Source organism: Elaeis guineensis, unplaced genomic scaffold, assembly GCF_000442705.2.
Source record: "Elaeis guineensis isolate ETL-2024a unplaced genomic scaffold, EG11 Super_Scaffold_1000024, whole genome shotgun sequence".
NCBI classification, from domain to species: domain Eukaryota; kingdom Viridiplantae; phylum Streptophyta; class Magnoliopsida; order Arecales; family Arecaceae; genus Elaeis; species Elaeis guineensis.
This window is the reverse complement of record NW_027332423.1, coordinates 21,469,954-21,487,741: the sequence shown is the minus strand read 5'-3', so window position 1 is coordinate 21,487,741 and position 17,788 is coordinate 21,469,954. Positions and strand designations below refer to the sequence as shown.

Genomic DNA, 17,788 nt, shown 5'->3' with positions numbered 1-17,788 from the left:
CTCAAAAGAATCTAGATTGTCTCTTGAAAGGTAATCCAGATTGCTAAGCCAATCCAGATTAGCACTCAAAAAGTATACTAAATATAATAATCTGATGGACTTAATTTAAATTATCGATAATCTGTATAGATTACCAACCACCAAACGCAGCCATGATATTTCCTTGCATCTTGTAGGTTTACTTAAGGTATTAGGTGTACTTTCATGGCCCATGGGCCATTTGCACACCCAAAAAATGTTTTAATCATGAAGAGAAAGTTTTTGTGCACGGTGATCGGTGCATAAAAAATTTCTCTAATCATGAATGAAAGCCTGAATTGAATCTAATAAGTACAAATTCAACTCAGATACATATCAAATTGGCTTATTTTTATTTACGTGTCAGGTTCAAATCATTGACAACTCTTAAGATAACAACTATAATCTTTCCATGTAGCTAGAGAGCATTACTAAATTTTGAATTATTCTTATGGGGCTATGCTTGATTTAATATTAAAATCTAATCAATTATATATCATGATAACCTTTCACTTTTGATGAGTTATCTAATGTTGTATCTTCTTTTATTTCACATGAATCTTAGATTTTTTTAAAAAAAATAAAGAAATGAGAATCTTATATCTATAAGGGGACAAAATTAGGGAGATCATATCTTTCTTTCTGCATTCCTATCACTCTCATTGCCTTCGATTCCTAATTTTATTTTGAATAACAAATATGCATCCCACTTGAACTCTTATTTACTCCATCAAGTGAATTAACAAACATCATCACAAAGTTGTAAAGTATGTTATTACGCCATCAAGAAGATAACCCCAAAAAAGTAGAACTTAATACCTAATCCTCTATTTGTTTGGCTTTTTTTAACCCTAACATAGTTAACATGCTATATTTCAATATTCGCATACAATCAGACTTGTATCCTGCACAGGTTGCTACGACAGACAGCTTGGTTTGCACACATTTGAAAATAAAATTAGGATTGCATTTGGTACATCATCAGACAATTTAAGATGGAGGATGTGGAGGAGCTATGGATCACGAGGAAAGAAAAATGAAGGAGCCACAATGGAGGAAGAGGATGTAGAGGAGCTATAGATGGCATCAAGAGAGGAGAGTAAAAGGAAGATTAGACGATAAATTTTATATAATATTTTTAAAAATAATTTTATTTAAAATTTTTATTATAACATTATTAAAAAATAATAATCCGGACAGCTATTTTTTACCAAAGCTATCCGGATATCTCATCGCACGTGAAAACACGGCCGTCCATACGTCACCACGCGCTCACAACTGGACGGCGTGTGAATGGTTTCTTATCAACGGTCAGGACTTAACATCCGAATCTCGAAGCAGCATCTCTATTTATTCCGTCGCGGCGCCCTCATCCGATTCCTCCTATCAAAAGCCCGTGCCTGGAGAGACCGCACGCGTTCGCAACCGGCCGTCGTGTGAATAGTTTCTTATCAACGGTCAGGACTTGACATCCGAATCTCGAAGCAGCATCTCCACTTATTCCGTCACGGTGCCCTCATCCGATTCCTCCAACGAAAAGCCCGTGCCTTGAGAGCCCGCACGCGCTCACAACTTGCTGCCGTGTGAATGGTTTCTTATCAACGGTCAGGACTTAATATTCGAATCTCGAAGCAGCATTTCTATTTATTCCGTCACGGCGCCCTCATCCGATCCCTCCAACCAAAAGCCCGTGCCTGCAGAGCCGAGGCCAAGATAGCCGCCCTTCGTCTCTTCTCGGACGCCAGGTGAGAGCTCATCTCAGAGGCCCCCGCGGGCCGAGTCCTAACACCGTATGGCAGAAAAGCCTTAATATTTTGATCTTCTACCACTTCTTGCAAGACTTCTCCCTTTTTTGGGTCGTTTTTCTCCACCTGTTTCACCCGTGGGATGTTTTGTGTTTCGATTCTAGGGTTTTATTTGATTTCTCTAAGCTATATTGTTTCTGTGATTGCATTGTTTTTTTAACGGGACGCTAGGTTTAATCTGTGATGTTTCTTGAAAATCGAGATGAATCAAGAGATCTGTCTTCCCTAGTGATGATTTCTTGATTTGAGGTGTTTACTTGTAGGATTTATTCTCTTTCATTCGTATTGTTTTTTGTTGGGGACTGCAGGAAAGATGAGCAGGCGTTCGAGCCGAACTCTCTATGTTGGCAATCTCCCCGGAGACATCCGCGAGAGGGAGGTTGAAGATCTATTTTACAAGGTTTGTGAGTTTTGAGAGCAAAAAGTAGTTGCTCTTTGAATCTTTTATAGTAAAAATATAGAAATTTCTGATCTTCCCATTAAAAGTCGTCATGGGATCGGCACGAGAGACAGAATGCCATCGTATAGAAAAAAAATTGTTGATATCGGATTATGTATAGTTTATGTATGTTATTGGGAAAAATTAGTCCCACTTTATATGCCTCATTCATTTTTTAGGATAAGATTGTTATAACAGAAATCCTCTATTATGTCTTATAGATATTTTTTAAACTTTTATTGTGTGAATGCCGCACTTAAATTTTTTTGAACTTAATTGTAGGAAGAAGTGGAAGTCGTTCATTTAGCTTGTTGCTCAGGGTAATGTGATGTGATACCTGTTTTGCAAAACAGCGCCGAAGGCTGTGTAAATTGTATTTACAAATTGCAAAGTTAATAACTTATAGTTTTCGTTTTTTTTTTTTTTCGTGGGGCTGGTCGGGGGGAATATGATTGGTATTCCAAATGATAGTTAATGCATATTTGGAAAAAAAAAGCCACAAGAATTTTTAGAGTGAATGAGAAGCATGTGCTGTAAGTTGTGTCATTGACGTGATGATTTAGCTGATATAATGTACTAAGCTTGATTGTGTAAGATCTATTTTTGAAAGATCCTATTTAATTGTTGATGTAGTTTATAAGGGGGCTATTGCTATTGATTTTTGTGGTGTGAGGTGTCTTTCAATTGTGTGTGCTTGTTTATATACATTGAATGTTTAAATAAATACTTTTCTTTTTTTAATTTACAACAAATCTCAACTCAAGGGTTCGTGTCAAATTTAAGAGATACAAGTAATATGTAATAGTCAGAAACTTTAATTTTGTAAACGAAAAGGACATGATGAGCAGTGCATGTGTTGCTATATGTTTACATTAGTAAACAAAAAGCAAGAATGTGTTGAATTTGAAGATGTCATGGATGTCATAGTATTATTATGTGCCACTCCTGATTAGAAGCACAATATTGTAGTTATTGCTTAATAGTTTGAATTTCTAAGACTTCAATTGGTATTATTATTGGCAATCTCCCCGGAGACATCCGCGAGAGGGAGGTTGAAGATCTATTTTACAAGGTTTGTGAGTTTTGAGAGCAAAACGTAGTTGCTCTTTGAATCTTTTATAGTAAAAATATAGAAATTTCTGATCTTCCCATGAAAAGTTGTCATGGGATCGGCACAAGAGACAGAATGCCATCGTATAGAAAAAAAATTGTGGATATCGGAATATGTATTGTTTATGTATGTTATTGGGAAAAATTAGTCCCACTTTATATGCCTCATTCATTTTTTAGGATAAGATTGTTATAACAGAAATCCTCTATTACGTCTTATAGATATTTTTTAAACTTTTATTGTGTGAATGCCGCACTTAAATTTTTTTGAACTTAATTGTAGGAAGAAGTGGAAGTTGTTCATTTAGCTTGTTGCTCAGGGTAATGTGATGTGATACCTGTTTTGCAAAACAGCGCCGAAGGCTGTGTAAACTGTATTTACAAATTGCAAAGTTAATAACTTATAGTTTTCGTTTCTTTTTTTTCTTTTCGTGGGGCTGGTCGGGGGGATATGATTGGTATTCCAAATGATAGTTAATGCATATTTGGAAAAAAAAAACCACAAGAATTTTTAGAGTGAATGAGAAGCATGTGCTGTAAGTTGTGTCATTGACGTGATGATTTAGCTGATATAATGTACTAAGCTTGATTGTGTAAGATCTATTTTTGAAAGATCCTATTTAATTGTTGATGTAGTTTATAAGGGGGCTATTGCTATTGATTTTTGTGGTGTGAGGTGTCTTTCAATTGTGTGTGCTTGTTTATATACATTGAATGTTTAAATAAATACTTTTCTTTTTTTAATTTACAACAAATCTCAACTCAAGGGTTCGTGTCAAATTTAAGAGATACAAGTAATATGTAATAGTCAGAAACTTTAATTTTGTAAACGAAAAGGACATGATGAGCAGTGCATGTGTTGTTATATGTTTACATTAGTAAACAAAAAGCAAGAATGTGTTGAATTTGAAGATGTCATGGATGTCATAGTATTATTATGTGCCACTCCTGATTAGAAGCACAATATTGTAGTTATTGCTTAATAGTTTGAATTTCTAAGACTTCAATTTTTTAGATGAAAAGGACATTATGAAAAGTGCATGTGTTGTTATATGTTTATATTAGTAAAAAAGCAAGAATGCATTGAATTTGGAGATATCATGAATGTCATAATATTATTAAGTGCCACGCCTGATTAGAAGCACTTATAGTAGTTATTACTTTATTGTTTGAATTTCTAAGATTACTAAGTCTGAAGGTGCTAAATGCAGAATGTATTCAGGTAGTCAACTTCAGAAAGTTGAAAGTTTGAACAGGTTCAATTGCTCAGCATGGAGGAACAAACTCTATTCATGGCTGGTGTCTTATGTTTCTGATATGGTCATGAAGCACCTTAGCCCTGTAGGTTCTAAACCATGTGAAATTTCTTCCTTTGACAACTTGCATGGGGCCTATAAGATGACATAGCTGGTGATTGGGACTACCAGTGGGACAACTCACGCTAGTCTTTGAAACATAATTACTACCAAGGAGTTTTTATAATGCTTCCACGAGAGGTTATCAACATGTCTGAATTTTTGAAGTTTCCCCCTTTCATCAAAGTTCTGTATTACTAAGTTGTTAGGGATGTGATAAGGCATTATAGCCTTAAGGGTTTTTTAGTGGAAAATGAAGTTAAGAATATGAGGTTAATGTAACATCTGTACTGCACCCTGCATGATGTGTATTATGCCAGCACTTTTATGAACTTTTTATGTTATCTCAATAAACCTTGGAGGTTGGAATTGTTATTGAATAAATGAGTTTTAGAAGATTGAGGAAGAATTGGTCAAGTTCAGCCAGCTTATTTGTTGGAGATGAAGTTCAAAATGAATCACTATTCTTGGAAGCCTTGTGATAGATAACTTAGGTCATAGCTGGTGTACCAAAAAGAAAAACTTTTTTATGAATTAAGAGAGGCTGTTGTTTATGCAGTAAGGTCAGATCATCTCAAGGTAGATTTTAACTGATTAAACCTTTTGAGGGATGAAAAGATTTGTTGGAAGCTTCTTTATGTTATGAATTATATGTTTCTATTCTTCCAATCTAACACGTGACAGGTGGTTCTTAGGTCTATAATTCCAGAATGATGCAAAACATTCAAGTAGCCAAGATACTCTATTGAACATGAGTCCTTGGTGTTCTATGACATGTGGAGAATTTTTTTTTTTTTTAAATGTTGGGGATTTGAAAGGCTACCATCCTTTTTATGATTTTAATCACTATGTTGGATAAAAATGGTTGCAAGCATGATGTCTTCTTGATGATTGTGCTTACAAAATGGTTGAGTAATTGCTAAATCTATTGTTGAAACAAATGATTTGTATAGAATCCAGTCATGGTTGGATTGTTGAAACTTGAAACTGATACTTTATATGAAACAAAGTAATGATGGGGGTTTAAAATTTGAATTTTGATGACTTGAGATCAAGGACGGCGGAATCATCTAGAACCATCTGGTTCAAGGTGTAGTGAACTAAAATGGTGTAGAATTGGGACTGTTCTTGGTTTCTTTTGCTACAGGTCAGGAACCAATTTGAATCGAGCATAACTGCTTTGTTCTACTTGGTTTGGATTGCTTCTTGTTGGCTCCGGGCTTATCACAGCTTAAAATAGAAGAGAAAGGCCATTTGGTGCCTTTACCCTAGCTTTTCTCATCGACTCATACTTATTGGTATGGTACAATGCTGAACCTTACCAACTTGGTTCTTGATTTGTATAACACCTGGTACCAGTAATAAACCTTGCTTGAGAGTATGTGTTAATTGCGGAAAAGGTAACAATGTGGTTACCATTTCCAACAATTTCAGGATGTGATAATCTGTTGGACGTGATTCACTTAGATATTTGCACACATAAAGTTATTGTGCATATGTTCAAAAATGTTTTGGTAGAGATACATTCCTAGTTAAGGTATTGTTGTCTATCCAAAAAGTTCAAGTGACTTGGTATCATTTAAAGCATGCAATTTTTGAGATTGGAATTTGGAAATTAATCAGGAAGAAACATTTAACTGTTGCAAAAGATTGAGTTACTCAACTATGTTCAAGTAGTTATCAATCATTCCATACAATCCAGAACACATTCAAAAATGGATTATTGTAGAAGATTCTTGCCAAGTTATTGTTGAATGCTGGACATAGTATATTTTACATAGTGAATTTTGTGAATTTATTTAGAACTGATCTACTTAAGAAGGCAATATGCATTCTCGACTAGGTACTTTCTCATGCAGATTATATAAATGCCTTAAAATCACTGACTAGAAGCAAGTCGTGTACTCCATTTGCAAGTTTAGAGTTGTGACACAAAGGTGGGGTTGCTGAATCTAGAATGCGGAAGGCTACAATTGATAGCTGGAGCTATGTATTTTGTCGGTTTTAAGCTCTTTGAATAATTTGATATGTTCATTGTGATATTCAAGATGTAAAAGTTATTGGACAAATAGTTTTTATTGTTGGTGGCACAAGAAGTGACAATGTTGGGGCATGTTTGACAATTTTTAAAGGAAAAGCAGGTATGCTATAATAAAAGTAAAATCAAGAGAATTATTTGGTTAAAACAGATAAGTTACTGCAATTATCTTGATGAGATTAGAGATATGAAAACTGACAACCTTAAAGATGGAAGCCTGACTGTGGATATCGTTTGAAATGGAGGTATAGGCACTATGCATTGTTTGTCCTTTCTATTTTAATTCAGTTGTGGGAGAGGTTGTTGCTTAAATTTGAGTGGGAGATGCTTGATAGCATTTCTGATAAAAAGGCTTACTGTTAATGTTCCAGTGAACATATACAGTTATATATTATCATGAACTTGTAATGGGGATTTCTAATCAAATTGTTTAGGTTTTAATAGAGGCTCCAGTGAAGAGTGACCGCCTGTGAAGAAGCATTAGCATTAACAACCACACCATCTATTAGTGTTTTAATAAATGGCTTGGGCATGCGGGCAGTCAAGGGACTACCTAGTGCATATGTGGTATGAGGGCTGCATATGCGACTAGTTTTTTTTTTAAAACTATATAAAAAAATAAAATACATTTAAATACAATAGGAACAACAATGATAGTAATAATTTTCCGATAAATAATGCTGATAGTAGTAACAACAACGACTAATGGGTTAGTGCTTATTACTTAGTACTTAATAGTCAACATTTATAGCTGTAGTTATAACATAATTGAAACCCACATCAAACCTAACTGTTAGTTTGAACATGCTCCATCATTGTAGATCCATATAAGCATGGACCACATGTCTGGCTCCATGATGCTATGTGGGCCACATATGCAGCCATAAAATGCTAATTGAGCTATATATAGCTCCATTTGCTAACCGGACTAATTTTTCGGCCCACAGGCAGTATGACCACATATAGTTGCTGCATATGGGCAATGTGGTGCGGTCAAGGGCTTGCATCCATGTATGCTGCCTCATGCATGCATTTTAAAACACCGCCATCAATAATTATGAACATTTTCAAGGTACTGTAAAAATTAGTAGTTTCTTTTGCAGTTGGCAATAGCTGTTAAAGAATAATTTTGAAAGCCAAGAAGGTTTTTGTTGAATACCAAGAACAATTGGGGTGGTTCAACAGTATACTTCTGTTTAATATTTCTGAATGACATTCAGTTATCTGATTAAATGTGTTTGTGCAGTATGGGCCCATTGTCGATATTGATCTGAAGATCCCTCCAAGGCCTCCAGGTTATGCTTTTGTCGAGGTAATGTTACCACATATTATGTGAAATTCTACCCTCTATAAACAAACCATGATACTATTTCTACTTATAGTTTGCTTCTTTTTGTTGCCAAATAAAATAAAACAAAATAATGTTAGTGCATCTTATGGTTGCTAGCATTCACAGTGTTGCTGCTTCTTGCAGTTTGAAGATCCCCGTGATGCCGAAGATGCAATTCGTGGTCGCGATGGATATAATTTTGATGGTCACAGATTAAGAGTAGGCATTTCTTTGGACAAGGTTGTTGGTATTTGTACTGGTCTCTTGCTATTTAAAATTAAGTTCTTTGTACATACAGGTGGAACTTGCACATGGTGGACGAGGCCAGTCTTCATCATTTGACCGACATAGCAGTCATAGTAGTGGGGGACGCCGTGGTGGTGTCTCCAGGCGTTCAGAGTATCGTGGTGCGTTCTTGGCTGAAGTTGTATCATTGTAATCCTAAATGTGAATATCTGGATATATAAATTTTGGTTTTGAGATATCTCTTATGTTATTTCGTGCAGTTCTTGTTACCGGTTTACCTTCATCTGCATCTTGGCAAGATCTAAAGGTTTGAATCATGATAGCATTTTTCTATTTAAAATTTTTGCTTCTTTCTGGATACTGCGATTTTGAAATTCTCCAATTCCAGGACCACATGCGCCGAGCTGGTGATGTTTGTTTCTCCGAAGTCTTCCGTGATGGCGGAGGTAAGCTTCTCTAGATCTATATTTAAAAAAAAAATACAGGATTGCATTTTAACTTAAAATGCTGTGAGGAGATAGCTCTGAAAAACTATCTAGTCTTTGGAGGACTGTTTTTAAACCATGCATGCATGAGTGAGTTTGCATGTTCGTTCATGTATGTCTACTTACATGTAGGTGAAAAAAAATCTGCTTAATGATATTGGTGATATCACTGAAATGGAACAAGTTTTAGAATTCTAGTTTATGTAGAACATTTGATTAAATTAAAAAAAGGGAAACTAGTAAATGGAAGAAAAGAAGATCGAGAGTTTTCTCTTCTTTGGTTGAACCAACAAAAATGTGTTGAAAATTGTGGGAAAACGTGCTTAAGGCATACGTAGGTTAGGCCCTATTTGGCTAAGCTTTTAGAGTGTCAGAAAGCACTTTCTCGTCTTCAGAAAGTACTTCGGAGTGATACAGTGATGTTTGGTAAAAAATCAGAAAGCTCTTTTGGATTTGTCAGAAAGTTGAAAATGTCTACTTAGGGAAAGCTTTATTTTGAAGCTTTCTCCAAAAATGCTTTCTGGCTAATGTCGGGAAGTTGTTGTGATTTAAATAATTTTTTTTAATGACAGAAATACCCACTAACAAATCTCATAATTATATCATGTTATATTATTATACTACAAATATAATATAATATAATAATAAATTAATATTATAATATATTATAAATATATAATGTAATATATTATAGTATTATTATATTATTAAAATATAATTTGATATAACAATATTTATTAATAATATAATATTATTATTGTAATTTACAATAATATAATATAATCTGTTATATTATAATTTATGATTAGATTAGCTTATAATCCATTATATTATATTACATTATATATTACATCATAATTATAATAATATTATATTATAGCATATATTATATTTTATTACATTATATGATAATAATATTATACAATAAAATAATATTTTAAAATGCAATAATATTTATGCTATAGACATATAATATAATCTATTATAATAATACAATATAACATAATAATATTTTAATAATAATATAATATAATCATATAATAATAATATAATATAATTATATTATAATAATATGTTATATTATATGATAATAATATTATATCGTATAATAATATAATATTATATTATATTATATTATTCTTTACTATACAATAGTATGCAATGCCTTTTCTTATTATTTTATCATACCAAAAGTACTTTTTTATTTTAGTTACCACACATATGTTAAAGTTTCAAAGCAATTTATAAATGTGGTTACCAATCAGCAAATAGTTTTTTGTAAAAACTCTACTTTTAAAAACTCTATTTCTCAAAAGCTCTACTTTCAAAAACTCCAAAAGCTCTATTGCCAACAGCAATTTGAAACAGGGCCTTAGTATGGTCAGTTTGCCATTTTGCCTTTCCCTTCAGAATTTTTTTCCTCAAAATTGCCATGCAGATTGGAGGAAGTATTTTAGGCCTCATAGATAGTTTGAGCATATTCTCAAATGTTTTCACTATATTTTCTTTTCATTGCTAAACATCAGAAAAGAAGATTTTCTAATTAGTTTTCCTTCTTTCTTTATCAACAGTTAACGGAGTCTTGAGATTTCATTTGGTGCGATGGACCATGAATTCTCATATGCGTACTTCCATAAATGGACATATTTACATGCATACATAGACTTGCATGCAGATACTAACATATATATCTATGTATCATATACTCATGCTTCAACTTGTTCTAGTCCTTTGGAACTTAGATGACTACTTACATGACTTGTATCAAGACAAGCAGTTTGTACTTTGTATTGCTTGAACTGTAATTCAATACTGGCTGCATTCTCGAATAAAACTCTGGTAGTTGGGTTGTATTTTCCTGTGAAGTTGTTGGCTTTGCACCATTATGACTTTGCACTCATGCACAATGTCAACCCGATGGACTTTGGCCATTTGCATCTGCATAAACAAAGAATGGTGGCGGTGGTGGTGATGGTGTTGTTGTGGCCACCAGTGTCTATCTTTATTTTGCCCTGTTTGGCTAAAAATTTTCATTTTCTCATGTTTCTTGTGAATAGTTTGGGGAAAGCTGCATTAGGAATGATTTTTTCCTTTTATTCACCAATTGTGTCTTTTTCTTCACCATTTGTGTGCAACTGCTCTCTCTCTCTCTCTCTCTCTCTCTCTCTCTCTCTTACTCACTCACTCACTCATACACACACACACACACACACACAGACTCATCTGATTTCATATTTGGCCTGTTTTATAGATGAAGATGTGCAGACTTAATTTATCTTGTAATCAAGAATTATGAGTTAAATAATTGACATTTTTTTTGTTTGTTTGCAGGTACTACAGGAATTGTGGATTATACAAACTATGAAGATATGAAATATGCGGTAGGTTGAAGATCTCTTCCTGTCTGTGATCTGCTTGTTAACTTGCAAAGTGAACTGTAATGGAATCGGCACTGGCCATTTATGTAATTTAATACTCCCACCAATGTAGGAAAAAGACTTCAACAGAAGTCTTTTTCCATGGAGCCTCCTCCAGTAAGTGTTATGCTCTGTAGCCAACATCATATTGATGTGAAAAGGCTTTTGGTAAAGAATGATGATTTTTTGCCATTCCTCCTGTTAAGAAAATCTTTCTTTCTTTCTTTTCTTTAGATTTTTTTAGTATTTAATTTTTGTTTTGATTTGAAAATTCTTTTGATCGCATTTTTCTCCATTGGCAGATCAAGAAGCTTGATGACTCTGAGTTTCGGAATGCATTTTCTCGGTCATATATAAGGGTATCACCTTTTACACTTCATTGGCAGCTTCTTCTATCATTTTGTCTGCACCATGTATGTACGATGAACTTTCTCATCCAATTTTCCATTAAATGTCTGTAGGTAAAGGAGTACGACTCTAAGAGAAGCTTATCTAGGAGTCGAAGCCGTAGCCGTTCCTACTCAAGAAGCCGGAGTCCCAGTCGCAGTAGAAGTTACAGCCGGAGCCGAAGGTTTGGTGTAAATTAGTTGGCATTATCATGATAAAATGTGATGCCTTTTAACATGGATTGAATATTTGCAGCAAGTCTCCAAAGGCAAAATCATCACACCGTTCGTTGTCAAGGTCTAGATCAAGATCAGTATCTTCTCGATCACGCTCAGGATCAAGGGGACGCCCTTTGTCGAGGTATGTCTTTGCCTTTTCAGCTGTTTTCCAGGGTTTCTTTACCTAGAATAAATATCTGTATACTTTAAACTCTTCTGTGCTTGGGATGCTTCAGATTGCAGGATCCTGAAATATGTCATTCCTTCAAAATTGTAACTCATACATATGGTTCTATTGATCATACAGTCTCTTCCTTTCCAGTTTCCAGTGACCTGTATAGTAAATGAGAGCACACTGTTCTTTCACATCGTGCTGGTGCATTTATTCTGCTTTCCAAATGGACATATTTGTGATTCATAATTATACCATAACCCTTCTTGTAAAGGGACTGAAATTGCTGTCCAAAAATAATATTTGGTTGGGGAATTTGGGGATATCATGCTCTGTTATGTGGTTTCGTTGAAATGGTTAGGAAAATGCTCCAATCTTAATTATGAGTTCTACGTTACATATCTGAGGAATTATGGAAACTGCAACAGTCTTGCTATACTGAAGGATAAATGGGGATGATGTGCAATGCTTACTGATAAGTTTGTATGAGGGATGATGTGCACTTTCTAAAGCTTTACTTGTGAGCATTCAGATATGCTGTTGCATGCTATCTTGAAGTAGCGTTTGCTAGTCATCTTAAATTTGCGTTTTCTTTTAGCTTGTTGTTTTTTGAGGAATTCATTATTTAGAGTTGCTGCAACTTTTATTAGCAGCTGCATGCTCTCTCTCTCTACCCGCTATCCCTCTTTCCCTCCCTTCCTCCCTCCCTCCCACCTGCCCTTTTCTCACACAGCAGGTTTTGTTATTTAGACAGGATCTGAGAGGTCTAGCTCTTGGCTGATTAATCTTCTAATTGTCCGTCATGTCAATTTGGCCTTTTTTCTTTTTTCTTTTTGTGTGTGTGTGTGTGTGTGTGTTATGCTGACCTACCTTCTCCCATGGACCATATATAGTAGGACTACTTAGATATTTTAAATCCTAGATGAGTTCTATCAACAAGCCACTTTTGTTAGGTTCGATCAGTTCTTATTTCGATATTTTTGCTAATGGGAACTCATCTTGGATGTTATTGTGAGTGGACTTATTGGTGCTATTAGTAGATCAACATCTTGGTTTTCTTTTTGGCTTGATTGGTTCATTGTTAGGTGTGCTGATTAGTTGGTAATTTTCTGTTGGTCTAGGTCTAAACAAGGATGGTTTATGATTTACGCCTTTTGATGATTTGTTATAACTAAGTTTCTGAGTAATTCAGTTTTTAGGATTCTGAGGTGCTCACACTTGTAGACATTTGGATATGACGAGACACAACAAGATGCTCCTTGGCACCCTGAAATTGGAACGTCCTGCTTAAGTTGGCTTGACGTTCTGATACTTTTCAGAGTTTACTGTTTGAAGGACACTTTTGCAAGTAATGGTGCCTGGATTCTTAACATTTGAAGTGCCAAACAATCAAGCCCTTGTGTCTGGATATCTAATTTATCACGATAAGAAGTCTTCCCATGTTGGGCTTTATGGAGGTTTAAAGTGTTGGACAGCTTGCATTTGTGCCAAGTGCCTGGATAAGACTGGGAGCTTGCATTTTGTGCCAAGTGCCTGATACTTTTCAGAGTTTACTGTTTGAAGGACACACTTTTGCAAGTGAACAACCATGGGAGCTTGCATTTGTGCCAAGTGCCTGATACTTTTCAGAGTTTACTGTTGGAAGGACACACTTTTGCAAGTAATGGTGCCTGGATTCTTAACATTTGAAGTGCCAAACAATCAAGCTCTAGTGTCTGGATATCTAATATATCACGATAAGAAGTCTTCCTATGTTGGGCTTTATGGAGGTTTAAACTATTGGACAGCTTGCATTTTGGTTCCTATTTTAGCGCCATGCTTAATGTTGGTTGTTGATTGGGTGCTGAATTGACTTGGGACAGAGCATTATGTTAGTGACTGTCACTAAGCTAGTGGGTGTATACTTTTTGGGGCTTGGTCTGTTGTTGGTCAGCCATTTGTTTCTTTGCTTTCTCTTGAGATTTTATTGATGTTTGGTTGTTCACTTTCGGTGCCTTGATTGTGGCTTGCTTATTTTTCCATGAGTTGTACTGGCTTCCTAGGTTCCATAGGATGCCAACTTTTCCTTTAAGCGATCTTTTTTTTGAGTATTCTATCTTTCATAAAAAATATTTGTTCATAAATCTGAATCGGCATAATCAGACAAAGTTTACGGGTGCATGCTTGAGGTTGGGACTTTGAGATGGTTGAGCGGTGTTGGAGCTAGAGGCTGCATTTCTCACAAAGATGCTAGTTAGTTGGGGGGAGCTATTGTATTCTTGCAAAATAATGTCTAAGCTGAAGTGGAGTGCTGAGAGGTATTGTGGTGCCATTTTGCTTTAATAAGAATGCCAGTTGCTGTGAGGTTGGAGTGAAGTTGAGAGTGGAAGACAAACAGAACCGTTTGAGACTTTAAGGTATAGCAGAAGAGTCAAAGCACATGCATTGGTTAAATGAGCAAGTGCTGCTGTGAGTCTTCTAGGCTTGCTGAACATTGCTGTTGGGAAGCTAGTTAGAGAACAGGCATGGAACAGATGGAGCTTTGCGCTACCAAGTCACTTGGCATTAGGTGTGGTGAAGTGTTCAACACTTATGGAGAAAAAAAAAGATAAGGGCATAGAGATGCTGTTGCAAATTACAAGAAAAATAAAATATATAAATATGTTGAAATACTTGTCTACTTCACAATTTTGTATTTAACAGTATTCTTTTTATAAGGTAAATTTGTAGTTATGCCAGACTACGTTAGTAAAAGTAGTAAACAAAGTGCGATGCTTCACCGGTGAATGTCCAAGCACTATAGGCTATCTTTATTTGGTGACTGAAATGGTTATGAAGAAAGTGTCCAAGCACTATAGGCTATTTATTTAGGGCCTGAAATGGTTATGAAGAAAGATTGGCTACTTGCAGTAAAGTTGCGTATTGACATTACATTCCCGAAAGCTTTCGCAAAATGCTGACATTTCTGGCTAAGGACACTCCATTTTTGGTCTGCCAAGGGGTATCATGCTGTGCTATGTTGTGTCCAAGTGTAGAAGTATTGGTACTCCAGAATTAGACAAGTCAGTTACTGGGAGGTTGGAATGGAGGCTAGTGACAGAGAGTAGTTGTAGCAGTTCGAGTGGAGGAGCAATATCAGGGTCCAAGAGACTTGAGGCTAGAGAGGGGAAGTGATGCAGCAGACAACTTGAATTAGGATTTAATTTATTAACATATTTAGGTTTTATTGGTTTCAGATGTTGGTTTTTTATCAGTTGCATTCTCTTAGTGTGTAAGTCCTCAATAAGTCTTTGACCATAACACAAAGCTTGTCGACCTCTCCTGACTTAATTTTGGTGGGTGTAGATATAAATCTTATGTTGCCTGTCTGCATGATGCTTTTCTGGTTGATCCTCTAACTTAAATTTATGCATGCGTAGCCACCCATTGGCAAATTATTTCTGTACCTTGTGGTGGTACTACAACCTTTACCATTTGTGTCATTATAATAGAGCCGGTGCTGGTTCAATTTACAGCTGTTATTTCCTTGCAGTTTGGAAGCTTGTTTACTAGTTTGTAACTTGTGGTACTTTTTGTCGCGCTTCAAATTGCTTTGTACTTTATTTTTGATATCATGCTTCATGTCACTTCGTACTTTATTTTGTATGTGAGTACTTACAGAATTAAATTTTACTTCTCAAGCAGTAGCTTTGCATTCATGACTGTTTTCTAGGTTTTTAATCAATTGTTTTATAATTTATATATGTAGTTGGACATGAAAAATAGTTAAATCTAGCATCCCTGCCTTTGGGCTTGGTTTTTTCCTCATTTTGTGAACTTTCCTCTGATTGAAAATTTTCTTTAAGCGTGGCTGCCCATGATTAAGAACGTTCAACACTGTCCAGTTATCATCGTGTTTTTGAAAGTTGCCTTGTCTGTTTTCTAGATCTGGGCTTGTGCGGCGATCTGGGGATTGGATATTAGGATCTTGATGGGATTTGGTGCAAATGCCTGCAACTCTTTTGGTTGTGTGAGGTATGCTGTTTCATCAGTGAACAGCTTCAGAAATCCAGAAAGCATATTAACTTTTATGCCTTATGGCCTTTAGCTAATACCCATTGGAGTTCAGTGGGGCAGAAAGGATGGGTTGCGACCATAGAGCTGGCTTTCCATGAGCTATGTGGAACTGGTACTCACCAAAAGTGGTAGAAACAAGTTTCACCTTCAGGCTTCCATATCGTCAGAATTATAGGACTTGCGGTTGGATTCTGGATGTGGATTTTGGTGGTACAATGGAATAGATACATCTCAGCCTCATTATTTATTAAAGATTATTTTTTTGCTGCCTAGGCTTTACAGTGAATCCTGTCCTTGGTAGTTCTGAATATTGTTGACTTTTGACTATGGCTGAAGCATCATCAATCCTTTTGATGATACTTCTTTTACATCATATTTTTGGAATGCTATGCATGTGGTAAACTTCCTTTGTGAATTGAATGCTTTCAAACCTTTTTAAGCACATTTTTCTCCTTTCTATATTGGTAACTCTGACGTGGAAGAGGCGTTGAGGCTTTTGGATCAAGCTGTTAAAGCAGCGATATGGATATTGAATTCAGTTGTTTCTGGAACTTTTTGCAGATCACAATCGAGATCCAGATCACCCTTGGCTTCTGTAAGTTACACCCTGAAATATATTTGATTGCTTTTCCATATTTGTTGAACTGAAAAACTGTGTTTGTGCAGCCACCACCTAGTAAACCTGCAAGCAGAAGTCCTAGGAAGCAGAGTCCTAGCAGGAGCAGGAGCAGGAGTTCATCGCGATCTCGATCCCCTGCTGTATAAGCTACTGATTTCCTTTTGTGTTAGTTTCTGTTTTTATGATAATATTTACTTCTCTGGTTTGATGCTGATTTTGCTTAAGTTGTACCTCTGGACAGGCCAAATCTGATTGAAGTTGATATGTTTCCAAGGATGGCCAAATAGGAATAAACATATTGAGTGGATTTGGAAGCTTATGGATCATGAGAGAAGCATACTGCTTGGCCATCTAAGGCACCAAGATTCGTGATTGTGCTGTCAAGATTTGATTTAGAATGCTGAATGTTTATGGAGTTGCGCTGAACTTATGTCAATTAAACAAAGTTGTATGCCAGAATTGCTGTCAATTTATCCTATCCTCGATGACCATGGTACTGTTCTAGTAGTTGATGAATCAATACTGATAATTAGATATTTGCTTATTACACTCGGAATGGAGCTGCTTTTGTCGACCCGTTAGAATTTGTCATTTCTGTGGCATTGACTGGTGAAGCATGTCACCATGGGTTTTCTTAATGTGCTAGGGATTGTATCTTCGTGTCACTTCGTGCATTAATGTGCCTGTGTATGCTATTGAGTTTTCAAAGGCAATCAAGTTTGACCCTTTTCGAAGGAGTTTTCTTGATTTCATGCTCCAAACTCTATTTAAACCCGTTGGTCTGTTTAGATTGGCAGCAATTCTTGTACTGCCTAACCCAGACCAGATGCTTAGCTGTTAAATGGTAGTATTTTGTTTTACAATACAAACATTCTATGGTTTATTGTCCAATCAAATGTTGCTTTTAAAGCTGAAGAATTTATTAGTCTGCTGTCTTTTGAAGCTTCCCCGAGTCCGAAGCCTAGAGTGCCCTTAGTTTTCTTACGTAACAAACTAGAAATCAAACCGGACTAATAGAAAGTTTTAATAAAATGATGTTATTTTGATTAGGATATTGTTTATGTTCGAGTATTAATGTATTAAAAAATAATTTTAGATTTATAGTGTTGTTTAT

At 35.6% G+C, this 17,788-nt stretch overlaps 1 protein-coding gene across 7 annotated transcripts; it reads left to right on the top strand.

Moving 5' to 3' along the window:
• The first annotated feature begins 1,635 nt into the window (after window positions 1-1,635).
• Window positions 1,636-17,250, top strand: LOC105057475 (serine/arginine-rich splicing factor SR30). 7 transcript variants are annotated; one of them, XR_012137721.1, is made up of 15 exons: window positions 2,132-2,223; window positions 7,713-7,837; window positions 8,012-8,077; window positions 8,240-8,314; window positions 8,394-8,502; window positions 8,602-8,648; window positions 8,730-8,787; window positions 11,158-11,207; window positions 11,546-11,602; window positions 11,705-11,814; window positions 11,886-11,990; window positions 15,925-16,013; window positions 16,538-16,650; window positions 16,722-16,814; window positions 16,916-17,250. XR_012137721.1 is itself a non-coding variant. In XM_073250444.1 (14 exons), exons 2-14 carry the CDS (start codon window positions 2,137-2,139, stop codon window positions 16,928-16,930), a joined length of 906 nt encoding a protein of 301 aa, XP_073106545.1. In that variant the 5' UTR covers window positions 1,636-1,763; window positions 2,132-2,136; the 3' UTR covers window positions 16,931-17,250. The 7 variants fall into 7 exon arrangements, 4 of the variants coding, with proteins under 4 accessions (XP_073106545.1, XP_073106547.1, XP_073106546.1 ...); XM_073250444.1 differs by lacking the exons at window positions 7,713-7,837; window positions 15,925-16,013 and adding an exon at window positions 1,636-1,763 and having other exon boundaries at window positions 16,617-16,650; XR_012137723.1 differs by lacking the exon at window positions 15,925-16,013.
• Window positions 17,251-17,788: the final 538 nt, after the last annotated feature.

Bases quoted from the DNA above. Each gene is read 5' to 3' on its own strand.
- LOC105057475 (XM_073250443.1), top strand. From the start codon at position 7,718: ATGACCACATATAGTTGCTGCATATGGGCAATGTGGTGCGGTCAAGGG. The intron at 8,315-8,393 runs GTAGGCATTTCT...TTGTACATACAG, and splicing joins TTGATGGTCACAGATTAAGA to GTGGAACTTGCACATGGTGG. The intron at 8,503-8,601 runs GTGCGTTCTTGG...TATTTCGTGCAG, and splicing joins CAGGCGTTCAGAGTATCGTG to TTCTTGTTACCGGTTTACCT.